The sequence below is a fragment of the Notothenia rossii genome (assembly GCF_949606895.1).
Source record: "Notothenia rossii genome assembly, chromosome: 8".
In the NCBI taxonomy this organism is placed as follows: Eukaryota; Metazoa; Chordata; class Actinopteri; order Perciformes; family Nototheniidae; genus Notothenia; species Notothenia rossii.
In genome coordinates, this window is record NC_136906.1 from 31,079,542 (window position 1) to 31,105,433 (window position 25,892).

General features: G+C 40.3%; 1 protein-coding gene and 1 long non-coding RNA gene across 2 annotated transcripts; both read left to right on the forward strand.

The window, feature by feature from the left end:
• Positions 1–7,431: 7,431 nt before the first annotated feature.
• Positions 7,432–15,516, forward strand: LOC307015553. Its single transcript, XR_013801574.1, has 2 exons — positions 7,432–8,599; positions 15,014–15,516. It is a non-coding gene; the product is annotated as an uncharacterized lncRNA (long non-coding RNA).
• Positions 15,517–21,709: 6,193 nt separating this feature from the next.
• On the forward strand, positions 21,710–25,453 carry LOC307015543 (keratin, type I cytoskeletal 50 kDa-like; the record flags this gene model as incomplete). The annotated part of the gene is made up of 7 exons (XM_079644217.1): positions 21,710–22,117; positions 22,460–22,542; positions 23,220–23,376; positions 23,706–23,867; positions 24,294–24,419; positions 24,722–24,942; positions 25,323–25,453. The coding sequence occupies 7 exons, from the start codon at positions 21,710–21,712 to the stop codon at positions 25,414–25,416; spliced, it is 1,251 nt and encodes a 416-aa protein (XP_079500343.1). The 3' UTR covers positions 25,417–25,453.
• Between the last annotated feature and the right edge of the window lie 439 nt (positions 25,454–25,892).

Genomic DNA, 25,892 nt, shown 5'->3' on the forward strand with positions numbered 1-25,892 from the left:
CAGCGGCCGTTGCTCCGTGCTCCAGTGCCGGCCCATGCAGCTTTCCTTCCATACTCCATTACCTGGCTTACACAGCCAGGGTCCAGGCTTCTGCTCCGCGCCCACCAGCCAGGGTTCCGGCTCCAGAACCGGACCTTACAGCCATGTTTCCGGCTCCAGAACCGGACCTTACAGCCATGTTTCCGGCTCCAGAACCGAACCTTACAGCCATGTTTCCGGCTCCAGAACCGGACCTTACAGCCATGGTCCCGGCTTCAGTGCCGGCTCCAGTAACCATGGCCCCGACTCCGGCTCCTCGTCACCGGCTGACTCATTGGCCGACGCCAGCTCCTCGAGTCCTGTCGACGTACCGGCCGACTCCAGCACCTCGTCTCCGGTTGGCTGTCCGTCCGACGCCAGCTCCCCGTGTCCTGATGGCTGTCCGTCCGACGCCAGCTCCCCGTGTCCTGTCAGCATACCGGCCGACTCCAGCACCTCGTCTCCGGTTGGCTGTCCGTCCGACGCCAGCTCCCCGTGTCCTGATGGCTGTCCGCCCGACGCCAACTCCATGTCTTGTCACGTTGGAGGTCCCGCAGACTACTCTTCTGCCGGGGGTCCTGCCAACCCCATGTCCTGAGCCGTTGGAGGTCCCGCAGACTGCTCTTCTGCCGAGGGTCCTGCCAACCCCATGTCCTCTGCCGTTGGAGGTCCCGCAGACTACTCTTCTGCCGGGGGTCCTGCCAACCCCATGTCCTGTGCCGTTGGAGGTCCCGCAGACTACTCTTCTACCGGGGGTCTTGCCAACTCCATGTCTTGTCACGTTGGAGGTCCCGCAGACTACTCTTCTGCCAGGGGTCTTGCCAACTCCATGTCTGGTCCCGTTGGAGGTCCCGCAGACTACTCTTCTGCCGGGGGTCCTGCCAACCCCATGTCCTGAGCCGTTGGAGGTCCCGCAGACTGCTCTTCTGCCGGGGGTCCTGCCAACCCCATGTCCTGAGCCGTTGGAGGTCCCGCAGACTGCTCTTCTGTCGGGGGTCCTGCCAACTCCATGTCTTGCCACGTTGGAGGTCCCGCCGACTGCTTTTCCGCTGGGGGTCCTGCCAACTCCATGTCCTGTCGCGTTGGGTATTCCGCCGACTGCTCTCCTGCCGGGGGTCCTGCCGATCCTGTGTCCTCTTCCATGGGGGATCTTGCCGACACCGGCTCCTGACCGGCCTCCGGGGGTGTCTGGTGTTCACCCCTCCTCGGACTCTGCCTTGCCCCCGGGCCGTCCGCCCGAGATTCCCTCCATGGACTCTGCCTTGCCCCCGGGCCGTCTGCCCGAATTCCCCTTTTTGAACTCTGCCTTGCCCCTGGGCCGTCCGCCCGAATTCCCCTTTTTTAACTCTGCCTTGCCCCCGGGCCGTCCGCCCGAATTCCCCTTTTTGAACTCTGCCTTGCCCCCGGGCCGTTCGACCGAGACCCGTCCTCCAGACCCCCTCCACCCACCCTGCTGGATTTTTATTTTTTTGGGACGTCTGGAATCCGTCCCTTGAGGGGGGGGTTATGTCACGATTCTCATGTTATGTCACGTTTATAGTTTTGTAGGTTTGGGTGTTTTTGCTGTTTTCCATGTCATGTTTTCCTTTGGGTTTATTGTCTGGTCCTTTTCCCTGTGTTTTCCTCTTGTCATTAGTTTCCCTGGTGTGTCTAATGGTCTGATTATGTTCACCTGGGCCCCTGTGTTTTCTCCTACCTCCTCACCTGTGTCTTGTTGTGTGATTGAGTCTTGTGTGTATTTAAGTTCTGGGTTGTCTGTCTGTCTTGGTCGGTTCGTCTTGTTCCCTGACTAGTTCTGCGGTGAGTGTTCTGTTTTTGTCATTGTACATATATCTCATAGCCTTGAAATAAAGGAAGTTCAGTTTATATCTGCATTTGGGTCCTGCTTGTTTCACAAACTGTGACAACTGCTGAGCATAATCTAAAGCACTTTAATCTTTTATGGGCTATGCTCTGTACATAGAGGTTTCTACAGAGAAAGATTGCTTGAGTATACAGAAATACAGTAAATGAATAAATACAAATGACTTGTTGAAAAAAATCATATTTTATTCAAAGATAACATTGTGCAACATGCATCTCAGCACATAGTTACTCTGCTTCGGATCTCTCTAAGTGTGATGGCATTGTTTGCCAAAAACCAGTTTGTAACTGCTGCTTCCTGTGCCTCATTGAAAATCCTTACTTCCACCTGCACCTCTTTGTTTCTCAGTCCTTCAGATAAACAACAACGATATAATGGTTGGTCAGTGTCTGTGTTGCATAAAAGTAAGTTTACCACAGTACATTGTGCAGGATTTTTGTACAGTTATAGTATGCAACATACCAACAATTCAATTACAGTAATGAAGTAAATACGTTTCACACAACAGATATAAGCACTGATATATCATGACTAATAAAGAGCTAAAAACTGGGAACTAACCTGTTTTCAAGTCTAAGTATCCGGACACTACATCAGCTTAGACTAGGCTGAACCCTCTGTCCAGCCTCTCTCATCGTCAGACCATGGTTGATAACATTTCATTTCATTAGAGAGTATTCATCTTTGACCATGTCCTCTCCCTCCAACTCTACCTCTACCTCTCATTCTTCCTCCTCTCACTCTGACACCACCTCTTCCTCCTCCTCTCATTCTCAGCCCACCTCTTCCTCTTCCTCTTGCTCTTCCTCTTGCTTCCATGTTGGCTTCCATTGTTGCTGTAAGAAAGTACTCACCTGTGGTCTTTTTATAGTGCTAACATCCTGATTGATGAGCCAACAATTATGCTATCAGGTGTTTGGTCAGGTGGAACGTGTTTCTTGATCATTGGTCCATGTGTGAGGCATTTTGAATATCAGTGTTTTAAACCTGCTAACAAGTGACTTTATGTCAGATTCCTGTGTCTTACGTTGAGAAACGTGTGCAGTGGTTTGCAAAAAGTGCCATGTTGATTTGCAAATTGTGTTAAAAGCTGAAAACGTGTTTAGAGTTTTGGAGATTTGAGCCGATGTTTTGCTCTTTTAGTGTCAGTTAAAATAATTGTGCTTTATGTATAATTTTAATGTGTTAGCAATCGAGAAAAACTGTAAGCTAAAGATGACTCTGAATTTTAATGCTAGTCTATTTTTTCTAAAATGGTGGCTATGGGGTAAAGTGAACCATGGGCCTTGGGGTAAGTTGAGCCAGTTCTTCAATGGAGAAATTAATGAAAGTACGCCAAGTTGATAATAAGAGCTCATTGTAGGCTACATTTAATTCACCGTTTGATTGGTAAGATGCATGAAATTGTATCACCATTTGTATGATTAATTTTCCTTTTAACATGTTAAAAGAAAATATCAATTCAATCGAAATGTATGTTAAAAATATTTGAAAAACTAAGCTTGTACTTGGTTTGTTATTTATTGTTTATAGTTACCTTTAAGATGTGTTGTAGGTATGCCCAGGTTTGAACAGGTATGCCCAGGTTTGAACCGTGGTTCAATTTACCCCCTGACCTGGATCAACTTACCCCTACACTGGGGCAAGTTCTTCTTTTTTTTAAGAAGTAATATTTTCACTGCCCTGGATCAAATATTAATTATTATCATTGCCATTGATAGGAGACATCCTGAATTATAGGTGTGTGTTTTCATTTTAGTTCTATGTGTAATTTCTCCTTGCTTAGAGGACAGCATAACTAAAAAATGGCTCAACTCATCCCACTCTCCCCTACTTGTTTTTCTAATGTAACGCGAGCTGAATACAGTTACTTGATTTTTGTATTCTGATTACGTAACGCCGTTACATGTATTACGTTACAACCCAACCCTGTGTGTTCATGTGAAGACATTTGGAGATGTTTAAACACAATGAGAAAATGCGTTAGCATTCGCGCAAGCATTTGCGTTAGCATTCACGCTAGCGTTAGCATACACGGTAGTGTTAACATACATGCTGGCCTTTTATTTATTCTATTTAATTGTTTATTTGAACCGGGATAATGCACATTAATGAACATTTTAAACAAAATAATGCTTTCAAATATAAATGATTGAAATCAGGAAAGCAGATAGCTTGCACATCTTCCGGCGCAGACTGAAAACTCATCTCTTTCGACTCCACTTCGAGCGATAGAATTACTAACAAAGAACTGCTAACAGAGCTTATATACTAATCAAGGACTGGCTTATCTAAAGCCAGTTGAGTAGCACTTGAAATGTTTGGCTCTGTGATACCTGATGTACTTATATGATTCTGTTTTCTTCAAGGTTGTATCTTCCTGGTCGAATGTATTTATTGTAAGTCGCTTTGGATAAAAGCGTCAGCTAAATGCAATGTAATGTAAAATGAGCCGGATTTGAGCTTTGAGCTAATTTCCATCCGTAGTCCCGTCATATAACATTTATGAACATAACATTTATATACATGGCAAACAGAAATACATGATATGCAGAAAGAGCATGAGCAGCATACAAGCATTTGCCACAAGGCAGTACAATGTAGCAGCTATGACATATAAAGTGCAGGAGGAGCAACCCAGTCTCACGGCATTTCGTGTTCACCAACACGATTTCCCCCTTTTTTTCGTGTTGCACAGCACGATTTTAAAAGCAATGTATTTCTATTGGTAGTCTCACGACATTACGTGTTATAGGAAGACCGGAAGCTGTGTGGTTCATAAAAACATGGTCTTACTCAATATCAAGCCACAATTATTGCTTTTATCTTAAATCGTATAATTTCGGACTTTTGTTGCCGTCTGTGAGGAAAATAAATGGGGCTGAGAGCCTCAGGATACTGAAATCTGTATATATGTAAATCTTTTTTTCCTTCTAATTTGTTATTCTTTTCAAAATAAAACACTGTTATTTACTCACCAATAACACACAATTATCCTTGTTTTTATTTATTTGTTTAATTCCATAATCTCTGTTTTTTTTGGCGTCCGTCAGGAACTGAATTTCAAAATAAAAATAACCGGAAACAGATGTACGCATTTCGAGTTCAGGATGGCCGAAGACACTACACTACCCATAATACCCAGCTATCGTTTAGGACTAAAGTCCCCGTGATTAATCTTCAAGTTCTGGGATTGGATGTTGGAATGGCAGTGCGCCAAGGTTACGCCGAGCGTCAAACAGCTGTTTGAAATGGAACGAAACCACGCCAGACTATCCAAAACTGGAATCGAACGCCCCCCCAGGACTACACATGCTATGGGACGTCTCTACTGAACGTTTTCGTTTTTCCCACAATTAGAAGTTGCCAGTATTAAACACATTGGTGTTATCAAATGTAAAACATATAATTAATAAATGGGTGAAAATCGCTTGTGTCCATAATGCGCAGCATTAATATATACCCACATGACAGCTCATTGTTACTTTGTAATTCTACTCCACTACAATTCAGAGCATGGGCGCGGGAAGGGGGGTGCTGAGGGCGCTGCAGCACCCCCTAGCGGCAGGCAGGGGGTGCGGAGCTCCCCTGTCTGAATTATTATTTGACGGTTATTGCTGCTCCCGCTGTGCATAATCTGTGTAATATGTAGCCAATAAACTCCACATTGTTGGTAAAATGATATTTTGGCCTGCCCCGAATGTTTTTTCTGTAGCCCCGGACAATTCTACCTCAATAATATAATACATTAACCGTGCTTTACGTGAACCTCATCAAGACACTAGAAAGGACGGCAGAACTGTAATTTCCCGTGTTCAGTGAATGCAACAGAGGCAATACACCAGACCAGCGCCCTATAGATAGAAGAGTTACGACAGCGGAAGTCCAAAAACTGTTATCGTCACGTGGTTCATGTAGATGAGGATCGTTCCCCGGAAGTTCATGGGGGGCAATGTGAATGCATTGATAACAGGAGATAGAACTACGATTTTTGGTAATTATTAGTGAATAAAGGTTTTGATTTGCAATATTTATACAATAAATCGATATGTGTATGTATTTACATCAATGTTTTAAAAAATAAAATAGAATTTGCTAATATTAAGTGATAATATTAGGATTAGTGTGAACAACTAGTTTACATGTTAGGCTAACAGTGCCTTGGTTAAAGAGCCTGTTGCTGTTTATTTATAGCTTTGAATTCTTTAAAACCAATATTATCTTCTTAAACCTATATGGTAGTCAGGAGAATCACTTTCTAATGTTTATTGATATATTTAGAGGGAGGGGATCTAAAGGAATGCTTCAAAATTCAGATTAGATTCATTTCTACCATTTTCTTAAATTCATGGTAGTTTCAGTAATCCCATGGTAATTGAGGACACAAGTTATCTAAATGACTAATGTCATCTTTATGGCTTTCAGAAAGGACAGACTATCAAAGGAGCAGCAGCAGCAGCAGCAGCAGCAGCAGCAGCAGCAGCAGCAGCAGCAGCATGATGATGATGTTAAATGTGTTGTTTTAGGAACATCCATTGCAAATACATGCAATTCAATAAACATTGAATAGCATATCATGCAGTTTGTCTGTGCCTTTTCCTCCGTGTTGTCCTGGTTTGCTGTGCTGCCTCCTAGTCGTCACCATGGTTTGCTGTGCTGCCTGGGGATGCTCAAATCGCTCTGAGAAAGGAGTAGGCTACGAATGTACGGCTTCCCCACTGACACAGAGCGGAGGAAAAAATGTCTGGAACAAGCCAGCAGGAGCAATTTCATGACCAACAGCAAAAAAATATGTGAGGTTAGGTTATTATATACAAACACTGCATTTGCACTTTTTCACAAAACGAAAACCACACCATTGGGAAAGCTTAATGTTTTGTTTAATACAAAAAAACAGGGAAAGGCTTGAAAAACACAGAGTTGAGACTCAGGGTGCAGGGTGAGGGTCTCAGTGCAGGTATCCAGTGCTTCCTCCACTGGCACTCAACTTCTGTGGAGCTGATCTGCCACATGGCAAATATTGCCAATGCTGCAGCGTGGCTGCATTTGTACATCCCCCGTGCACAACCACAGACCGCACTCTGCATCGCGCCATCCTCTCCCATGTAGATCTGTACAAATAAAGTAAGTACCATGTTTGTTAACATGCTATAATAGATTGAATGAGCAATACAAGGATGGTCCGGATCTGGGGATGGGAGGGTTTATTTTTCCATAGTTTTGTCCTCTTGTCTGATTGTTGTTGTTTGTTTTTTCTGTATTTTTTGTAATTTGTGTTGTATTGGTTGTGATTGTACATTGTATTTTTTTAAATGTGCATTACATTTTTTAAAAACATTTGATAAAAAAAAAAGGATTTGGTCAGGATCTAGACTCAGTGTGTAGTTTATGAATTAATCAATGCTCTCTACATTAGGAAAACACATACCAGTGTACCAGAGGGAGTCACACACAGCTGTGCCTTGATAACCAAAAAAATTGACAAGATAACCAAAATCCTTGAATCTACACACAGCAAATAAACTCAAATGACACAACGAGATGTAAAAAGGAGATCACACATATAGTCGATATAAAACTGGCCGCTTCAATCGGAAGAGCAACTAAAACAAAACACGGGAGTGTACCTTGTTCTTGTGAACACTAATGTTATCCATAGCATACACACCCGTATACAGTACACCCGTTCTAGGTTCTGATTGGCTCTCTAGGTTGGCATTCTAGCTTCTGACTGGCTGTCCAGGTTGTCAATCACAGCCGTGGGCATATTATACTAGTCGACTCGTAACATCGCTAAACTTTTTTTCTTGACGGTTTTCTCAGTCAACTAATGCTATTGATAACAGTAACATAAATTAACACAGCCCTGCACACTGCAGTCATTATATGCCGGGTCTGTGGTTCATCATCTTCTTTTTCATTCTCCTCCTTATTGACTGACATTAACGTTAAACATTGCACTCATGTTACTCCCCGAAACTTTGTAAAGCCGGTCCCGCATGCTGGCTCTTACAGAACCGACTAACTCCCCTTTCGTGTATGTACAGCTCTCAACATGCCCAGACTTGTAGTGATTTTCACCTCGTTTTATACTTTTATTCTCATTCTGAAAGAATGAGGTGAAATGTGCCAACGTGACGGCCATCTTTGTGTTGGTGACGCGTATTGTGCGGGACCAGAGACATGTAGTTCACTGAGCGGCTTAACACAACAAAATGTGTTACTTCACAGTTTTACGACACATTTTAATTTTTTTGACTTGCAAAATGTTCTTTTAAATTGACAAACATCATATGTGTAGTTCGTGGCACAATTCAAACGGGATCAAAAGATACGTTTTCTCTCTCCATTGAATTCAATGTATAATTTTCCGCTTCCGGGGTCCCATGAGCTCCCCCGGAAAGGGAGGGACTTCGCCTCTCTATTGGAGTGAACGGAGATGACGTAACTCTCAGTCTATATGGCGCTGCACCAGACCAATCAGAGAGTTGGATGGAAGTAAAAGTGTGCCTGTTTCATTCAAGCTCGCGGCTCTGTGTGTGTGCGGAAATAGCGCATTTAGTGTGTGTGAGAGAGGGGGAGAGAGAGAGGGACCGGTGCCAGCAGCAGGGAAAGTGTTGTTAGCATCTGATTAGCTAGCTGCACTAACGGACATAAGGAGCTGTTTGTTCCACAACAAGCTGGAGGAGAGCTCTCCTCTCAGACTGAGAGGCTCAGGTGAGCTAAAGGACTCTCTGAGTGTTTAGATAGTTAACCTTAGTCTAAGTTATCTCAGTGGGTCTCAAACGGTTTGGTCAAAAAATATTCAAAAGATTATTTCCGCGGCACACCTTCATATGATCATTATAGTTATAAAAAAAATAAGAGAATAAAGGAAAAACAATTATGAAATACTATATGGCAGTAAAACAAGAATACAGTTTGAAAGGGGAGTGATTTGTAAAATATCCATAAAGAAAAAGAACATCTGCTTACAGTTGTGTTTCATCTGGGTGTTGAGAGATGTATCCATAGATCTCTTAATGTTGCTCTCAAACTGCACCAGATTGATGCTTTTAACTTCAATATTTAAAAAAAATCTTCCCGGGGGAGCATTCCCCCGGACCCCTCTAGAGGAGGTGAGGTCCACTCCCCACTCGTAAAAAATAGACCTTTACCCCTGCCTATATGCCGTGAGCTGATTATCGAGCCTTCATTGTAACAGTCGCGGGTTTATTGTGTGTTTGCGTGTGGGGAGTTTTTTTGTGCGTGCTCTATAGTGCCCGTAATAGTGTTCACTGGAGTCCAGCACTTCAGCACCCCCACTCAAAATACCTTCCCGCGCCTCTGATTCAGAGGTTAACCTGGTAGTTTTACTCCACTACATTTATTTGAGTTACTTTGCAGATTCTGATTAATGATGTGAAATATAAACAACCCTTAAAGGAGACTTTAGTTACACCTGAGTAAAATTCAGGGAAGGTGATTGTCAAGTGCCAACAATCAGGAGAGATATTTGATAGTTGGTGCTTGAGAAGACTAAACATTTATCTGCAATTGACATGAATGGAAACGAGTAATAAAGTATATTCATTACTCGTTATTCTCTACTAATAGTTAATTAAAGACTGTATAATGGCTATTTTGCACATCCCTTTCAAGATTTCAAGATTTTCAAAAGTTTATTGACATATCATAATACACAACTGTGTATGCAATGAATGAAAAACTTGGGTCACAGGTTCCTCAACAGCGCATTACAAGACATCTATCAATATGTGTGTACCACCATGGTACCACCACCATTAAACTGTCATATTCTGCACATTTCTTATACTATCTACATACATAAGAGTATAATTCATATGTATGATATCAGTTAAAATAAGTGCTTCAACATAGTCAACATTGCAGGAAAGCAATATATTAGACGTTAAGTACTTTGTCAGGCTTAATATTTATCTGTAGATACCCCCAAAGCTTTTTTCTTATTTAAAAGAAGACCTTAATCTAAAGTATTATTTAATGTTTGAATAAAGGTTCATTCGTTTTTCTGTTTTGCACATCCTCATATTAATATCTTTGTACATCCAGCAATAAACTGTTTTATTGTAGAGATCACTTACAGTATGTTCTTGATTTTTTATATTCTATATTTCTATCACAGACCTTCTACTTTCCCCCTATGAAAGTATGTACTCTTAATATTTTTTTAATCAAATATAACACATAAAAACAATAATTCAATAACGTGCTTTAACCACTAGGCGGTGCACACAAGGTGCACACAGCCATAATAACTTTTTATTATTAGTGTAGGACACTTATGTATGTACAACATCTGAAGATGTGTAGTTTTATTCATGCTTTCACATAATTTTACAGCATATTGCTATACTATTTCAGACTCAGTATTTACATTCCTATATTCAAAGAAAATCAGTAATATCTTTAAAAACTACAAGTCCTTTTATATCAGCTGTGCACCGTTATGGTGTGAATATATCCTATCTACCAATTGGATCAAATGTAAAAGTCAGCCGAATTAGTGTTGATACTGCGAGGAGACGAATTGTGTGAAGAAAAATTGATTGTTGATATATATATGATCCACGTCAAGTCTTCAGTTTCGGCGGCATTTCTTCCAGTTTTTCCAAAGGTCTTCTCATCAGAGCTCTATAAATAAAGAACTACGGCAGATCTGTAATATTTAATGCAGCCGAACCGTGTATTACAATGCCGTTATGTGATAACTTTCAAAGAGAAAAGCAAGAACACACGGAATTAAGTATTATTTTATTCTTTTAAAATGTTTTCCGGATTTCATATCATATAAATGCCAAATACCAGCATGCATTGCGGCTAAAACATCCAATCGGCGAGCTTAAACCATAGCTGAGGATCTTGGGTAATCGCTCGAAATGCCTACGTCTGTTTCCGGTTATTTTTATTTTGATATTCAGTTCCTGACAGACGCCAAAAAAGCCAGAGATTATGGAATTAAACAAATAAATAAAAACAAGGATAATTGTGTGTTATTGGTGAGTAAATAACAGTGTGTTATTTTGAAAAGAATAACAACTTAGAAGGAAAAAAAGTTTTACAAATATACAGATTTCAGTATCCTGAGGCTCTCAGCCCCATTTATTTTCCTCACAGACGGCAACAAAAGTCCGAAATTATACGATTTAAAATAAAAGCAATAATTGTGGCTTGATATCGAGTAAGAACATGTTTTTATGAACAACACAGCTTCCGGTCTTCCTATAACACGTAATGCCGTGAGACTACCAATATAAATACATTGCTTTTAAAATCGTGCTGTGCAACACGAAAAAAAGGGGAAAATCGTGTTGGTGAACACGAATCAATAGATTAAAAATCGTGTTGGTGAACACGAAATGCCATGAGACTGGGTTGGGAGGAGATAAAAGAGCTACATAAAGTGCAAGAGGAGATACCCCTGTAGCATTTAGCGGTGATTGCGCGTCTGTTTGTTTCTTAACCATTCTTTGAGTTGACCTTTGAAGCTATTGAGAGTGGGACAATCCCGTATCTCAGTTGGGAAGATATTCCACAATGAGCTGCCTTTAATGGAAAGTACATTTTGTCCAAAAGTGGTCTGTCTAGGGTGGACTTCACAGTCTCCTCTGGTTTCTGACCTAGTGCAGCGTTCAGTGTGTTTTTTGTGGATGAATTCCCCTAAGGGAGAGGGGGGGGGGGGGGGGGGCAGTCCATGTAAACATTTATAAATAAAGCACATACTTTTAAAAGACTTAAAATGGTCAATACTCAAGAAATTGTTTTCATCAAGGATGGTACAGTGGTGGTATGACTGTGGCTTTCTGTCAAACACCTTGATAGCTCTCTTGTAAATCGGTTTCAGGTTTGTGGCACAAGCAAACGACCAGTTTGTCAAACAGTATTCAATGTGGGATAGAATCATACAGTGGAGGTATGACTTTGAAGCATTGACAGTTAGAAAGGTTTAAATTGTCTAAAATGTTGCAAGTTGAATTTAACGGTATTGGATACTTTCTTAATATGTTTCTTAAAAGTCAAGTTCGAGTCCATTATTACCCCAAGATACTTGAATCGGGGGACTAGTTCTAATTCTGCTCCGTTTAAAAACACATTGGATCCTTCAATTTTGGCTGGTCGTTTACTGAACTGGTTATTGGTAGCTCTATTATGAGACACGTACATTTAGAGACCAAAGCCTCCACAGTCACATGCATTCCGGGGGCCAGTGCGGGCGACGTTAAGGCGCACCTTAAACTGCTGGCTAAGAATACACGTAAATACAGTAAGATTGTATTCACGTCGGTAGTAATGATGTTCGTTTACGCCAATCAGAATGCCAAAGTTAATGTGGCGTCGGTGTGTAGATATACTAAAACAATATCGGACAGCGTAATCTTCTCTGGTCCCCTCCCCAATCTGATCAATGATGACATGTATAGCCGCATGTCATCGTTTCAGCGCTGGTTGTCTCGGTGGTGCCAAGCAAATAATGTGGGCTTCGTAAATAATTGGACAGCCTTCTGGGGAAAACCTGGTCTGATTAAGAGAGAAAGCATTCATCCTACTTTGGAAGGAGCAGATCTCATTTCAGCAAACATTTCAGAGCTTTGTGGACTTAATCCATGACAAACTGGAGTTGAGAACAGGAGGAGGAGTCGCAGTGTTATATGTTTCTCTGCGCTCTCTCCAATAAAATACCCAATATTAACGGTGTGTGTGTCTGCCCAAGGACAACTTAAGGTAAAACCTAATAGAGGTGTCACACATAATAACTTAATAAAAGTAAATGTAACAACTACTACAGTGCAAGAAAACAGGAAGATTAAATGTGGACTCTTAAACATAAGATCTCTAGTATCTAAAGCAATACTGATAAATTATTTAATATCATATTATAATATTGATATATGCTGTCTCACTGAAACTTGGTTGAGACATCAAGAATATGTCAGTATAAATGAGGCCACTCCACCCAGCCATATCAATACTCATATTGCCCGTGGCACAGGCCGAGGAGGTGGAGTTGCAGCCATCTTTGACTCAATACTAAACCAAAATTAAATTATACCTCCTTTGAAAGTCTCGTTTTTAGTCTTACGCATCCGACCTGGAAAACTGTGCAGCCAATCTTATTTGTTACAGTGTATCGTGCACCAGGTCCTTATTCAGAATTCTTATCAGAATTCTCTGAGTTTTTATCAGCTTTGGTACTTAAAACAGATAAAGTAATTATTGTAGGTGACTTTAAAATTCATGTTGACGATGATAAAAATAGCCTTACTGTTGAATTTAACTCTATATTAGATTCTGTTGGTTTTCGTCAGAGTGTAAATAAACCAACCCACTGCTATAATCACACTCTCCACCTTGTTCTGACTTATGGTATTGAAATTGAGCAACTATTAGTCGAACCGCATAATCCTGCTTTATCCGACCATTTTTTGGTAACTTTTGAAGTACTGTTACTAGACTACAAAGCATTAGCTAAAAGCTCCTGCAGCAGAAACCTATCTGTTTGTGCTATAGCCAAATTTAAGGAAGAGATTCCACCAATACTTAACTCGATAGCATGTCTGCATGTAGGGGAGGAAACTTATACAAAATGTACACCACCCCAAATTGATCATGTTGTTGATAGTGCTACAGATGCGCTGCTTATAAAATTAGACTCTGTTGCTCCTTTGAAAAAGAAGAAAATAAAACAACATAGATTAGCTCCATGGCATAATGCCGAAACCCGCAAAATAAAGCTAAAGTCGAGAAAACTTGAAAGGATATGGCATTCCACTAAACTTGAAGAATCTCGTTTAATTTGGCATATTACTCTCAATGAATATAAGAAAGCACTGCGTAAAGCGAGAGCAGCCTACTACTCTTCATTAATAGATGAGAATAAGAATAATGCAAGATTTCTTTTCAGCACTGTAGCCAGGCTGACAGAGAGCCACAGCTCGAGATATACTAGTTATGGATGGCATTCATTTGGCCTCCAGTGAGACTGTAAGGAATCTTGGTGTTATATTTGATCAGGAGTTATCCTTTAACGCCCACATAAAATCAATCTCAAGGACCGCCTACTTCCATCTACGCAACATTGCCAAAATGAAGCATATCTTGCCTCAAAACGATGCAAAGAAACTAGTCCATGCATTTGTTACTTCTAGGCTGGATTATTGTAACTCTTTATTATCAGGGTGTACCAAGAAGTCAGTCAAGTCGCTTCAGCTGATTCAAAATGCTGCAGCTCGTACTAACCAGAGTTAGGAAAAGGGACCACATTACTCCTGTTCTGGCTGCCTTACACTGGCTCCCTATAGAACACAGGATAGAATTTAAAATTCTTCTTCTCGCCTACAAAGCCCTTAATGGGCAGGCGCCATCTAAAGAACTCATTATACCCTACTGTCCTACTAGGGCATTGCGTTCCAAGAATGCAGGGTTGTTGGTTGTTCCTTGTCTCTAAAAGTACAATGGGAGCCAGAGCCTTTTCTTATCAAGCTCCACTTTTGTGGAATCAGCTTCCAGTTTGTGTTCGGGCGGCAGACAGCCTATCCTTTTTTAATAGTACTCTTAAGACCTTCCTTTTTGATAAAGCTTATAGTGATCAAATAAAATAATCTAATAAGAGTGCATTGACGTAGATACATTGTGCCTCTTTACCTATACATTTTAGTTCTTACTCTTTCACTTAAATCCTAAAAACTTAGATCTTATATTTTTTTAATATATTATATTTATCCAAAACCTTTCCCCTCTCTGACCTCTCGAGGTTCTATTAGACGGTAACAGGTTGCAGAGAACGCCTAGCCCGGCCGGGGAGTGTGGGACCCGAATGACCCATTCCTACCTCTGACAAATTCAGCTTCCAGTGGGGACCTTTCTCCCTGCGTGTGCCTCTCCACCTCTGTTTCTTACTTCTTACTTGCTACCCTTTTCCCTCAACCTATCCTAAGGGAGTGCATGTATGTAGACACGTTAGTTTAGCTGCTATAGGCTTGAACTGTTGGGGGGGGGACCTTACTCCGTCTTTCAGACTGTTTGTACCTGTGTACTCTCATGTTCCGATTTACCCAGTTTCCCCAAAATCTCTTTTTTGTTTCCATATATACGCCGGGATTCTGAGTCAAGGCTAATCCTGTTGCTGTGGTCGTGTGTCCTGGATCCTCTATCCTGAGCACTGGATCTGAGTCCTGGACTTCGAGTCGTGGCTGAACCTGTCTCTGCGGGCCTGCCAGACTCTCACCATACTACTTCCCTGATGGCTCCCACAAGATTGCTGACATCCTCGTAGATTCATCTTCTTATTATAGACACATGCATTTCCAAACATTTGGACTACCTATGTTGTAAATGTATTATCTTTTCGATTTACACACGGCATCTATTGCATGTCTGTCCGTCCTGGGAGAGGGATCCCTCCTCTGTTGCTCTCCCTGAGGTTTCTCCCATTTTTCCCTTTAAACTGTGGGGCTTTCTCTGGAAGTTTTTCCTTGTACGATGTGAGGGTCTAAGGACAGAGGGTGTCGTATTGTCATACTGATATTCTGTACACACTGTGAAGACCACTGAGACAAATGTAACATTTGTGATATTGGGCTATATAAATAAACATTGATTGATTTATTGATTTATTGATTGATTGATTGATTGATTGATTGAACACCATGCATGCTGTTTTCTTTTTTGTTAACTGTAAGCAAATGTTGTTCAGCCAGTATTGTACCTTGTTTGGAACTAAGATTTTATCTCATATACACTAAGAAAAAGGGCGTATCTGATAAAAATAGGAAAAAGGCTTTACATTTATGAGTTGAAAAGTAACAGTAATCAATTGTTATAATAAAAATATCCTTGTATCATATTAGTTCATTGAATGTAATTATAAAAAAAAAACATTAATGACCATTTCCCCAAAATAACCAATTGAAAATAGGATACAGAGTCCATTGTGATAATATAAAATATCAATTTCACATTAGTTCACTGAATAACAATACATTACATTAAACCTGGCCTAATAACTGTTTGGCAAACCAAAAAATACTTTAGAACATTGGGAATGTCAAATGTAGCAATATAATTACATACGACAACAGCATATTTCATGCTGATCATGTACGTTTCAGATTGATTTGAAACAACATACTGCCTACTCTGAATGAACTGCAAAGACTGGTAGAAGTCCACATAGGAGTGAGGGATACTCCCATTTGTGTGAGTACGTCTTTCTTTTTCACAGCAGTGATCCCAGGTGGACCTGTGTGCATCTTCTTTGGTTCAATTGCATGAGCACCTATGGTCTCCTGCTTTCCACCTTGCAGCTTGGTCGGACAGCTCATACTTGAACTGAATCCCTTTCGGATCCTCTTTTGTGTGGCGTAGCCATTTCATTTTCTGCCAACAAACTGTTTGTCCCTCTGTGTCTTTGGTTCTGTTTCGGACCGTGTGTTGTGAAAAGGACTTGAAATCCAAAAAGTCACTGTGCCCAAGCTCAATCACCTTGTATGGCCTGTTCCTCCTTGCCACCCTCACAAGAGTGTAGTACCCCTCCGGACTGTACACAGGCCATTTTTTTCTGGCGGTCTCAATGGCTGCATGAACACTGTCATATTCCATCTGGCTGTGACCAGACTCCATGAATGTATGGTCAATCATGGAGATGGGCAAGGTTTTAACTGCATGGAGACGCATGGCACTAAAACCAGCATTCCTGTTCTGCCCGCCACATGTGTCAGAGTACAGCACCACATGCTCAGTACCTGAAAGAGTTGACAGATACTGGAACATGCATGTGCTGATCTCTGATGAGTTGAATTCTCTGTTGAAGATGGATGTGTTAATCTGTGTATGTTACACTTGCATGTATGAGATCATTAAGTGCCTTGTAACTTATTTTTGTATAGTTTCACTCCGTTTGAATGTCAGCGGACTGCAAATAAGTCAATAAAGGAGCATGGCTGCTCATTCCCTGGCTCTCAAAAGAGTTTGGCTAGCTGTTTAATCTATGTTCACACTGAGACAGTACAACACTTAGAGAGAACAGTACACCTATTGTGTAAGTACATACAAGCAGGTCCCACAGTATGATCACAAATACATACAATCTGTTAAAAATCAGTTTTTATTAAAAAGTACAGGCTGCATATGTGTTCTCAGCCTTGGAGAAACTTGACATGTTTTGGTATGTGTCTGAACCTCTCTTTAGTGGTTCATTAATAAAACAGATATTTCAACGTGTGCCTACTTTGTTCATGTACTGTTGAGGTTAATTTCAGTAGTTGTGTGCTATAATGTATTTACAAAGTGTAAAGAGGAGGCAACTTTAGAATAGGGAACATGTTCAGGTCAATTAGAGTCAAACTACTAGCTTATTGGTTATGAACAAGACTTCACTTTAAAATAGGGAACATATTCTTAGATAGAAATACCTAATTTAGACACAATTAACACTTATAGTTTAATGTATTGTTAGATAAGAATAGATCATATTTGTTAAGTGTTATTATGGGAGAATTACTATTCTTGTGGGACTTATTAGGCCCATATTGAGCAGAGCATATTAAGACCAAAACAACTTCCTTACTTACAATAAATAAGCACTAATTAGAGTGTTATTGAGGAAAAACTCTCAACTAATGGCATATTACTTGTAGAATATGGTCATGTAGAATAAGGCATTAATAAGTGTTTTATAATGACTAATAAAGAGCCAATATACTGCTAAAATGCATGTTAATTAACAACTATAGTTGATGGTTAATTTGTGTACTTTAATATAGAGTGTTACCCCACTTTTCTCCTGGTACCATCTACTTATTCCATATGAACCACCCTATCCTCCTGGACTCTGCAGTAGCTGACGCACCTTCAGTTAGCTAGGTCCAAAACTACCTAGCTCAACAGTGATAGCACAAAAAACCGAATAAATGTTTTTTTTGTACTAATAAAGCCCAGACAGAACACCAGAATTACACTGCCAACAGGAAAACACCAACAACAGAAACTATTGTTTCTCTAACTATGCCCAAATAGTTAGTAGCACATTAAAGCTCACCTATTAAGCTATATTTGAACGATACATTATAGGGCCATATCTATACAAAAATTGTCTCTGAAGCGTTTTGCTCAAAATACCAAACAGATCACCCATTGTAGCCATGCCTCATACCCCTCTATTTCAGCCTGTAGTGTTAGATTTAACATGAAGTCTCATTTAAATATATAACTTCCTTCTCTGGTTTAATTTTCCCGCAGTTTGAATGTATCAGTCCTAATGTAAATAGGGCTGTCTTTCCCAGGGTTTATCACACCTTTAATACAAAAGACTGGTAACCTTCTGTTCTCCTACACTGGACAGACATGGTCACTGGACAATTGTCAGGCAAATTATCATATGGATTTTACCTGTTTTATGTCCCTTTTGTTTCCTGCTCCTCTGTATAAATCACATTTCTATGTAACAGGATTAGATTTCTTTAGCACACATTGGTGTAGGTTATCTTTCCTTCCAGTTGGAAATAAGATTGATTGTTAAATGCTATAACTCTTTATTAAATAGCACAACTTTGGTTTAAGCTTGTATATTTGTTATTTTCTTACCAGAAAGCGATTAAGTGTGGAATTTCCACCACACAGCCCTGTTTAAAAAAATGCTGAATATGGGTCTGGCACTTTAATTGTAACTGAACTGCTGCTGGCCACGTCCCATTGGAGCATGCACATGCAAGCAGTGAGCTCTTAGAAGAGAAGTGTCCATTCTACCGGCAGAAACTCAGCCAAATGCTGCCGTGATTAAACGCCATGTTATGTTCAAAACCACATCAAGCATTATTTCTGAAACAGTATGGAGCTCAAACAATTTCTCTCTCTCACAGGTTTACCACAAGGACAATACCTTTTATATCCTGCTTCTTTACAAATATTCTCTCCAGTAAGCCTAAAGCTCTGAGTGTTAGCGATGCTTGCTAATGTAAACACAGACCATATTACTTCCAAAACACGTTGTGCATTGTTTCTGATACAGCACACAGCTTGACATGTTATCTATTCAGTTTTTACCGCTAGAACAGTGCCATTGTATGTATTATATATATCAAAACTTTACTCTAAGTCCCTCTTGTAGACATCCTGCTGAATACACAGACACACAGCTTAGGGAGGGGATTCAGCTAGCCGACTGTATATGGGGAGGATAGGTTGGAACGTGGGCGGAACGTTGCCAAGAGTTCAATGTAAAGCCAGCCCATATTTTAGTAATGACGTCAAGTTCTCAGAAAATCTGGATCAGCTCCGTTGTACCCCCACACACACCAGGGACACATATTTATGTTTAAAAGACATCAAAAAGTGCATTTTGCATAATAGGTGACCTCTAAAATCCAAAATGTATGTAAATAGAGTGAAAATACTAACACATTTGCAGCCAGAGCTTGAACAGCCCATACATAGCCTCATAACCACAGCTATGCCCCTCTAACTACCTAACATGAAACTAACTAAACTCCCCTTGAGTTACAGGTGTTATGGGTATTTTTGCACTGTACCCGCAAGACCTGTAACTGAAATTGGTCACCTACCTGCAACTTTAAATGACGTCCCAATATAGACGGATGCCATGTTCCACTCCAGCCACTCACGCCACACTACCAAACTCCCCACCACACACTAAAGAAAATCTGATCTCAAGACTAAATGGACAGAACAGCAACTCACTTTTGTGTATACAGGACCACCAAAACTAACTCACCACACTCCATGCTCTTTTCTCCCAAACAACTAGACTGCATTTATTAACAAAATGAGGTGCAACTGCCTGCAACACCCATCGACACTGCCCAAAAGAATGGGCATAACTCATGAACAGAAGAAGATAGAAGCTTCAAATCACTTCTCGCACAATCCCAACAAATGTTTGCAGTTTTCTGTGTTGAATGTTTTTTTCAATATTAAGGTTAGAAGTGTCTTTGTTTTTTGTTTGAATAAAATAAGTTAAAAAAAGCAGAAAAATTCAAGCTCCATTTTTGTTTTATGGGCATACATCCCCTATTATAGTGTATATAAGTATTTAATGAGTGACATATAACATTACCTGAGGTTATGTTGATTTCTGGGATGTGTAAAACTTGATAATACTGTAAAAAATGATAATTTACAAGGCAAGACACAAACATATACAATAATGGAAATGTCCTATTGTGGGCCTCAGTGGGTTAATGGATGTATTATGCAGATATCTGTAATTCAATTATACTGGGACAAAAGGAACATTTGAGTCATCCATTATCACCTGGTTCTATATGTTTATAACAAAACAGTAGTTTTCATTATATATTATTCTATTAGGTGCTATACGTTCTATTTTAAGCTACGGTTTTAAAGTCAAATACTTATTTTTGCCTCTGAGTAGCCATGTCAATAAAATAAAACTCACACACACACACTATCCAAAATATGATTTATGAATGAAGGAAATGCATTAAGGGAGATGCAGTGTAGACAGGCAGAATAAAGTCCAAACAACGGTTATAAAATAAATGAAACCTGTTCCTAAGACTTTTTCTCTGAAAATAAAAACAAAGTGTGCACCTTTATAAACCCAAAACTGTATGAAGGAGGAAGTGGAAGTAGTAATACATATTGTCATTCTTTGATAGCTAAATGTACAATTAAAGGTCCCCTATTATACTGTTTTTCATCAATATATTATAGATCTCAGATATATACAAAACATGTCTCTGAAGTGTTTGGCTCCAAATACCAAACAGATAATTTTAGCATCCCATAATCCCCTCTGTTTCAGCCCTGTTTCAAAAGTGTTGACTCTCTGTCTGTTACTTTAGATGAAAATAAGGAGCCCCTTCCCATGCCCCTCTGAGATATATTTGGTTACAAAGAACACAATAGTGCTCTAGGAGGAGATTCACGAGATAAGGTGGAGGGGTTACCTTGGTTAGTTATTGGCTAATAATTACGCTAGCCAAAGCAAATCGTTATTACATCATAAAGTGGCCAAAATCTCATCAGCTCATTTTCAGACTACTACTTTCAGTTTTTATATAAATGGATCAGGACAAAGGTGAGCGAATCTTTTTTCCTATAACTTTCAGAATCTCTTTACACAGAGAGGACACATGTTGATGTAGAAGAGACATACAAAAGTAGATTTTGCATAACAGGTGACCTTTAAAGGATCAGAATATTGTTGCAATAGTTGACATTCTTCTTTTAAAGGATCAAGAGAGATTTTTTTTATACTGATAGTCAATAAAGTGTAAAGTGGGTTTGTGGGATTGCTGTATTTGAGTTTCAAAAATGTTCACCATAAAGCCACTTCAGGGTGAATGTGTGCTCATGTTAAGGGACAGCAAACAGAGCGTCGGCACAAAGAGCTCCATTGTTTGTTGCACACTAAGAGACATGAGCGGGCGTCTGTGAGTGGCTCTGCAGGGGGAAATGACTTATACAGGTTTCAACATGCTAACAGGAATCCATTGTGGGGGAGGGGGGCAGATGAGGGTCGAGGGTCTGAACAAGTTCCACATCTGATAAGATAGATAAAAAAGGTAGATTCTTGCAGGTTTAGGAGGAGATACACCTGAACAAACACGATGATTGAGTTACCTTAGAGACCTTTTCAGAAACAAACAGTGGCTTTTTAGAGTGACATCAGACAGATGCTTGAAATTCCTGCTGTGATTGCTCGCTGTGTTTGTCGTGTTCCTGCCGGACCCTGCCCCCCTCCCCTCACTCCAGGCGCTATAAAGCATCTGAGTACAAAGTGTGCGTTACTCTTCTCTGCATCCCGAGCAGCAGCACTCCTCCACCATGACCTCCTACGCTCGCTTCTCCTCGAGCAACCGCCTAGGCTCCATGAGGGCCCCCAGCGTGTACGGTGGTGCCGGGGGGTCCGGGGTCCGCATCTCCAGCAGTGGCCCCAGGAGCTTCTCCTCGGCCGGAGCAGGGTCTTCCTCCGGAGCCCGGTCAGGGTTTTCCTCCGGAGCCGGGTCAGGCTTCAACCTGAAAGACACCATAGATGTAAATGACAACAACAAGAAGGCCACCATGACCAACCTGAACGAGCGCCTGGCCACTTACCTGGACAAGGTGCGCATCCTGGAGAAGGCCAACGGGGAGCTGGAGCTGAGGATCAGAGAGTTCCTGGATAACAAGACCAAACCCGAAGGCCACGACTGCTCCGGCTTTAAGGCAGCCATCAGCGACATGCAGGACCAGGTGAGGGAGTCAGGTTTCACATTATTGTCTCGCAATGTAGGGTAATTGGATTGAGCTTCCACCCACGTCATAAAACCCAATCCACATGCAGACAATCCAAGACAAAGAGAGGTACAAGAAACATTACACAAGTATAGCTACTGAGGAAGATGCAAAGTGGTGACAGGGAAAAAGGTATTGCACACATTTCCCCATTCTTGCAGAGGAGACTGGGACTCAATCATTTCATTGCAGAAATGTCATTTTGCAGAATTTAGATAATATGTTGTCTTAGAGTCTCACGTTCTATTCAGAGAGTCTGATGATGAATAAAAGACTAACGGTGAGTCCTCTTTGTTTCAGATCCTTTACGCCACCACCACAAATGGATCTCTGTACCTGGCCATCGATAATGCCAAGCTGGCCGCTGACGACTTCAGGGTCAAGTGAGATCATGATAATTTATTTAATGTATTGGAGCTTTTCAATGTATTGTCAAAGCCCAGCCTAGTTAAGGCCACTAGAACTTAAAGACAATTAGAGATGCAAAATGCAGGTAATTAGAAACAAAAGACATATAATAGATAACAATGGGTTACTAAAATATACCTTTAATGCTAGTTTCCTGATCATGTTTACCTTTTTATAAATTGTTTTATGTGGGGTTTTTTCTCTATATTTACTAATTATTGTTATTTTTATTTCTTTGTTATTCGGCCCTTGCTGACTATGATTTATCAGTATAATGGTGAAATTAGGAGGACATATGCTAGCCCCCTTATATATTATCCTCTTGCCGTCAACTCCAGATATTATTATTTATTATTATTATTATAATATAGTATCTATATATATATATATATATATATATATATATATATATATATATATATATATATCTTTAATAATAATAATTATTATTATTATTATTGGATATTCATAGTTGTTTAATCAACAGAAAGAATCCTGTACTGTAAGCACATTATCTTCAAATAAGCCACACCTTATCAAGTACTGATGCACTATAGTATGCCCTATAGTATGCACTGAAATGAGAATTTGCTGTGATTTCTCTGGGTTTGTTTCGGGTGGAGTAGCTAATGGAATGGTTGGTGTGTTGCAGGTATGAGAACGAGCTGGCCATGCGTCAGTCGGTGGAGGGGGACATCGGCGGGCTGAGGAGGCTCCTGGACGAGCTGACACTGGGCAGATCGGATCTGGAGATGAATATCGAGTCTCTGCGGGATGAACTCATCCAGCTGAAGAAGAACCACGAGGAGGTAGGCGACAACCTGTATACTCAATAAGATTTAAATCAGCTGGATTTAAAAAAGAAGTAAAATATCGAAAATGAAAGGAATTTAGTTATTTTCAACATACCAGTATCTCAGAAAAGGACTGCGAATAAATCCAATCTTTATTACTGGGTGCTGGTAATGTCCCAACATATGACAAATCCAAAGTCTAAAGCAATTAAAAGGAGAATCATTTAAAGATGAAATGAAAATGAGAAAAGCATGCAACAAACACTCAAATTTGTATTCTGATGAACAAACTAACACCTATTCTATATTCAACTTAATTTTTTCTTGAAACTGTTCTCTTGCAGGACCTGTTGGCCATGGGCTCCCAGGTGGGGGGTCAGGTGAACGTGGAGGTGGATGCCGCACCGCAGCAGGACCTGTCTGTTGTTATGGGTGAAATCAGAGAACATTACGAGACCGTGGCAAACAAGAACCGGAGAGATCTGGATGTCTGGTTTCAGGCCAAGGTGAGCAAAATCAATCATCTGATGAAAAACCCTTTTATAACTTTTCATTAATTACTTCTGAAATCATCTTCCTCAAACAGGATTATTTCTAGCAAGATTGTGTTTTTCCTCATTTAGACTAGACTTCACAAAAAAACTATAGCAGTCCAGTCTATCTTTCTGTCTCTATAATAAAAGGCATTTTAATGCAATGAAAGACAATTAAAATCAATATTATATGATATACCTGGAAAAAATATGAGATGTTGGGTAAAAATGTTAGCCTACCATGTCATGATTTCGACTTTCAAAGATAAAAACATCTAGAGGTAGAGAGAGCAATAAAGGTTTGCGAATTGAAAGTGACAATGTCATCTTAATACAGTTTGATTTATAAGCAGATCTGATTTATAATGTACTTTTCAATGTTTTCTTGTTGTTTTGCAGTCTGAAGAACTCAATAAGGAGGTGGCAATGAGCACAGAGACTCTCCAGTCCTCTCGCTCTGAGATAACAGTGGTTAAACGTACGCTGCAGGGCCTGGAGATTGAGCTCCAAGCACAGCTTAGCATGGTGGGTATACTGTAGCATTCAATCAATGGAGGAAGAAGTAATCAGGTCTCTCTAAATATGGAGTGTGGACTGGTAGCTGGAGAAGGGCCAGTTTGCCTGTTTGCAATTGTAAAATAACACCAGAATGAAGCACACATTTCCCATTTGGGAATTAATAAAGGTGGATTCAATCTTAATTAAAATATATTTTATCACCATAAATAGTATGGCATTCTGTGGTATCTTATTGAATTGCTATTCCACATATGACAATAAAGCCTATGAATCTTTGAATCCTCACACTCTTTCTTCTCCTTCTTCAGAAAGCGTCTCTGGAAGGGACCCTCGGTGACACACAGAACCGCTACTCCAACATGATGGGAGACTACCAGAACAAGGTGTTGGGCCTTGAGGGCCAGCTAGCTCAGCTCAGGTCCGACCTAGAAAGGCAGGGACACGAGTACCAAGTCCTGCTGGACACCAAGACCCGGCTGGAGATGGAGATCTCAGAGTACAGGAGGCTGTTGGACGGAGAGTTGTTCAGGTGAATGCACCGGCCCATACTGGGAGACAGATTAATAAATCAAATTTGTGTGACAAAAATGGTAGTTCATTCAAATTATGATTATTTACCAAGAAAAAAGGGTTAACCATTTTTTCATTTTTATAAAACAAATAAACTAATACATAATAACCACAGTGACAATCAAAATGGTGTCCGAGTCACAAATAACATACACATAATATATCTTGCAACTAATAAAAATAAATGGAGATGTGTGAATGCTAAGCAGACTTTCTGTAGAAGGGTTAAAATTGGGGAAAAAACAACCTTACAGTGGTGTGTATATTAAATGTAAAATGAAAGGTTAAAAGAAAAAAGGTGCATTGTTATAGAGACTAACTGTTTGTGTCGTCCTGCAGCCCGCCGGCCACCACAAAAACCCAGAAAGTGTTGATCATCACCAAAGAGTACACTGACGATGAAGAGGTCAGCTCTGAAAGCCAGGAAGTTTGAGAGAACAAACATCTGTCAACACCAAGCAAACCGTTCCAGAAAACACAAATAAAATACTTCTGATGAACTCAAACATGTAAATGTGTGTGCTTTCTGTTACATTACGTCTATAATGTATTCCGATCCTTCACTTAAGTGAAAGAACCACTGTATATAACATTGTAAAAATGATCTGTTACAACAATAAGAAGGTCGGTAACTGTGCAAAAATAATGCAAAGTGCTTTAACATTGGCCAGATGTTGGCGTTATTAGGACCATGTTTGGGGATCTTATGCGCAAAGTTATAGGGAGCCAGTATACCAAGTTTGACATCTTTGTTATGAATAGATTTGGAGATATTAGATGATGAAGGTGTCTATGGTCACATTTTGTATTGATCCTTATGGGGTAAACATTTTGTTCTTTCAGGTTTCGTGCAAAGAATGCATGTGGAATGGTTAAAAAAAATAGCACATCTTCAACTGATTTGATGGA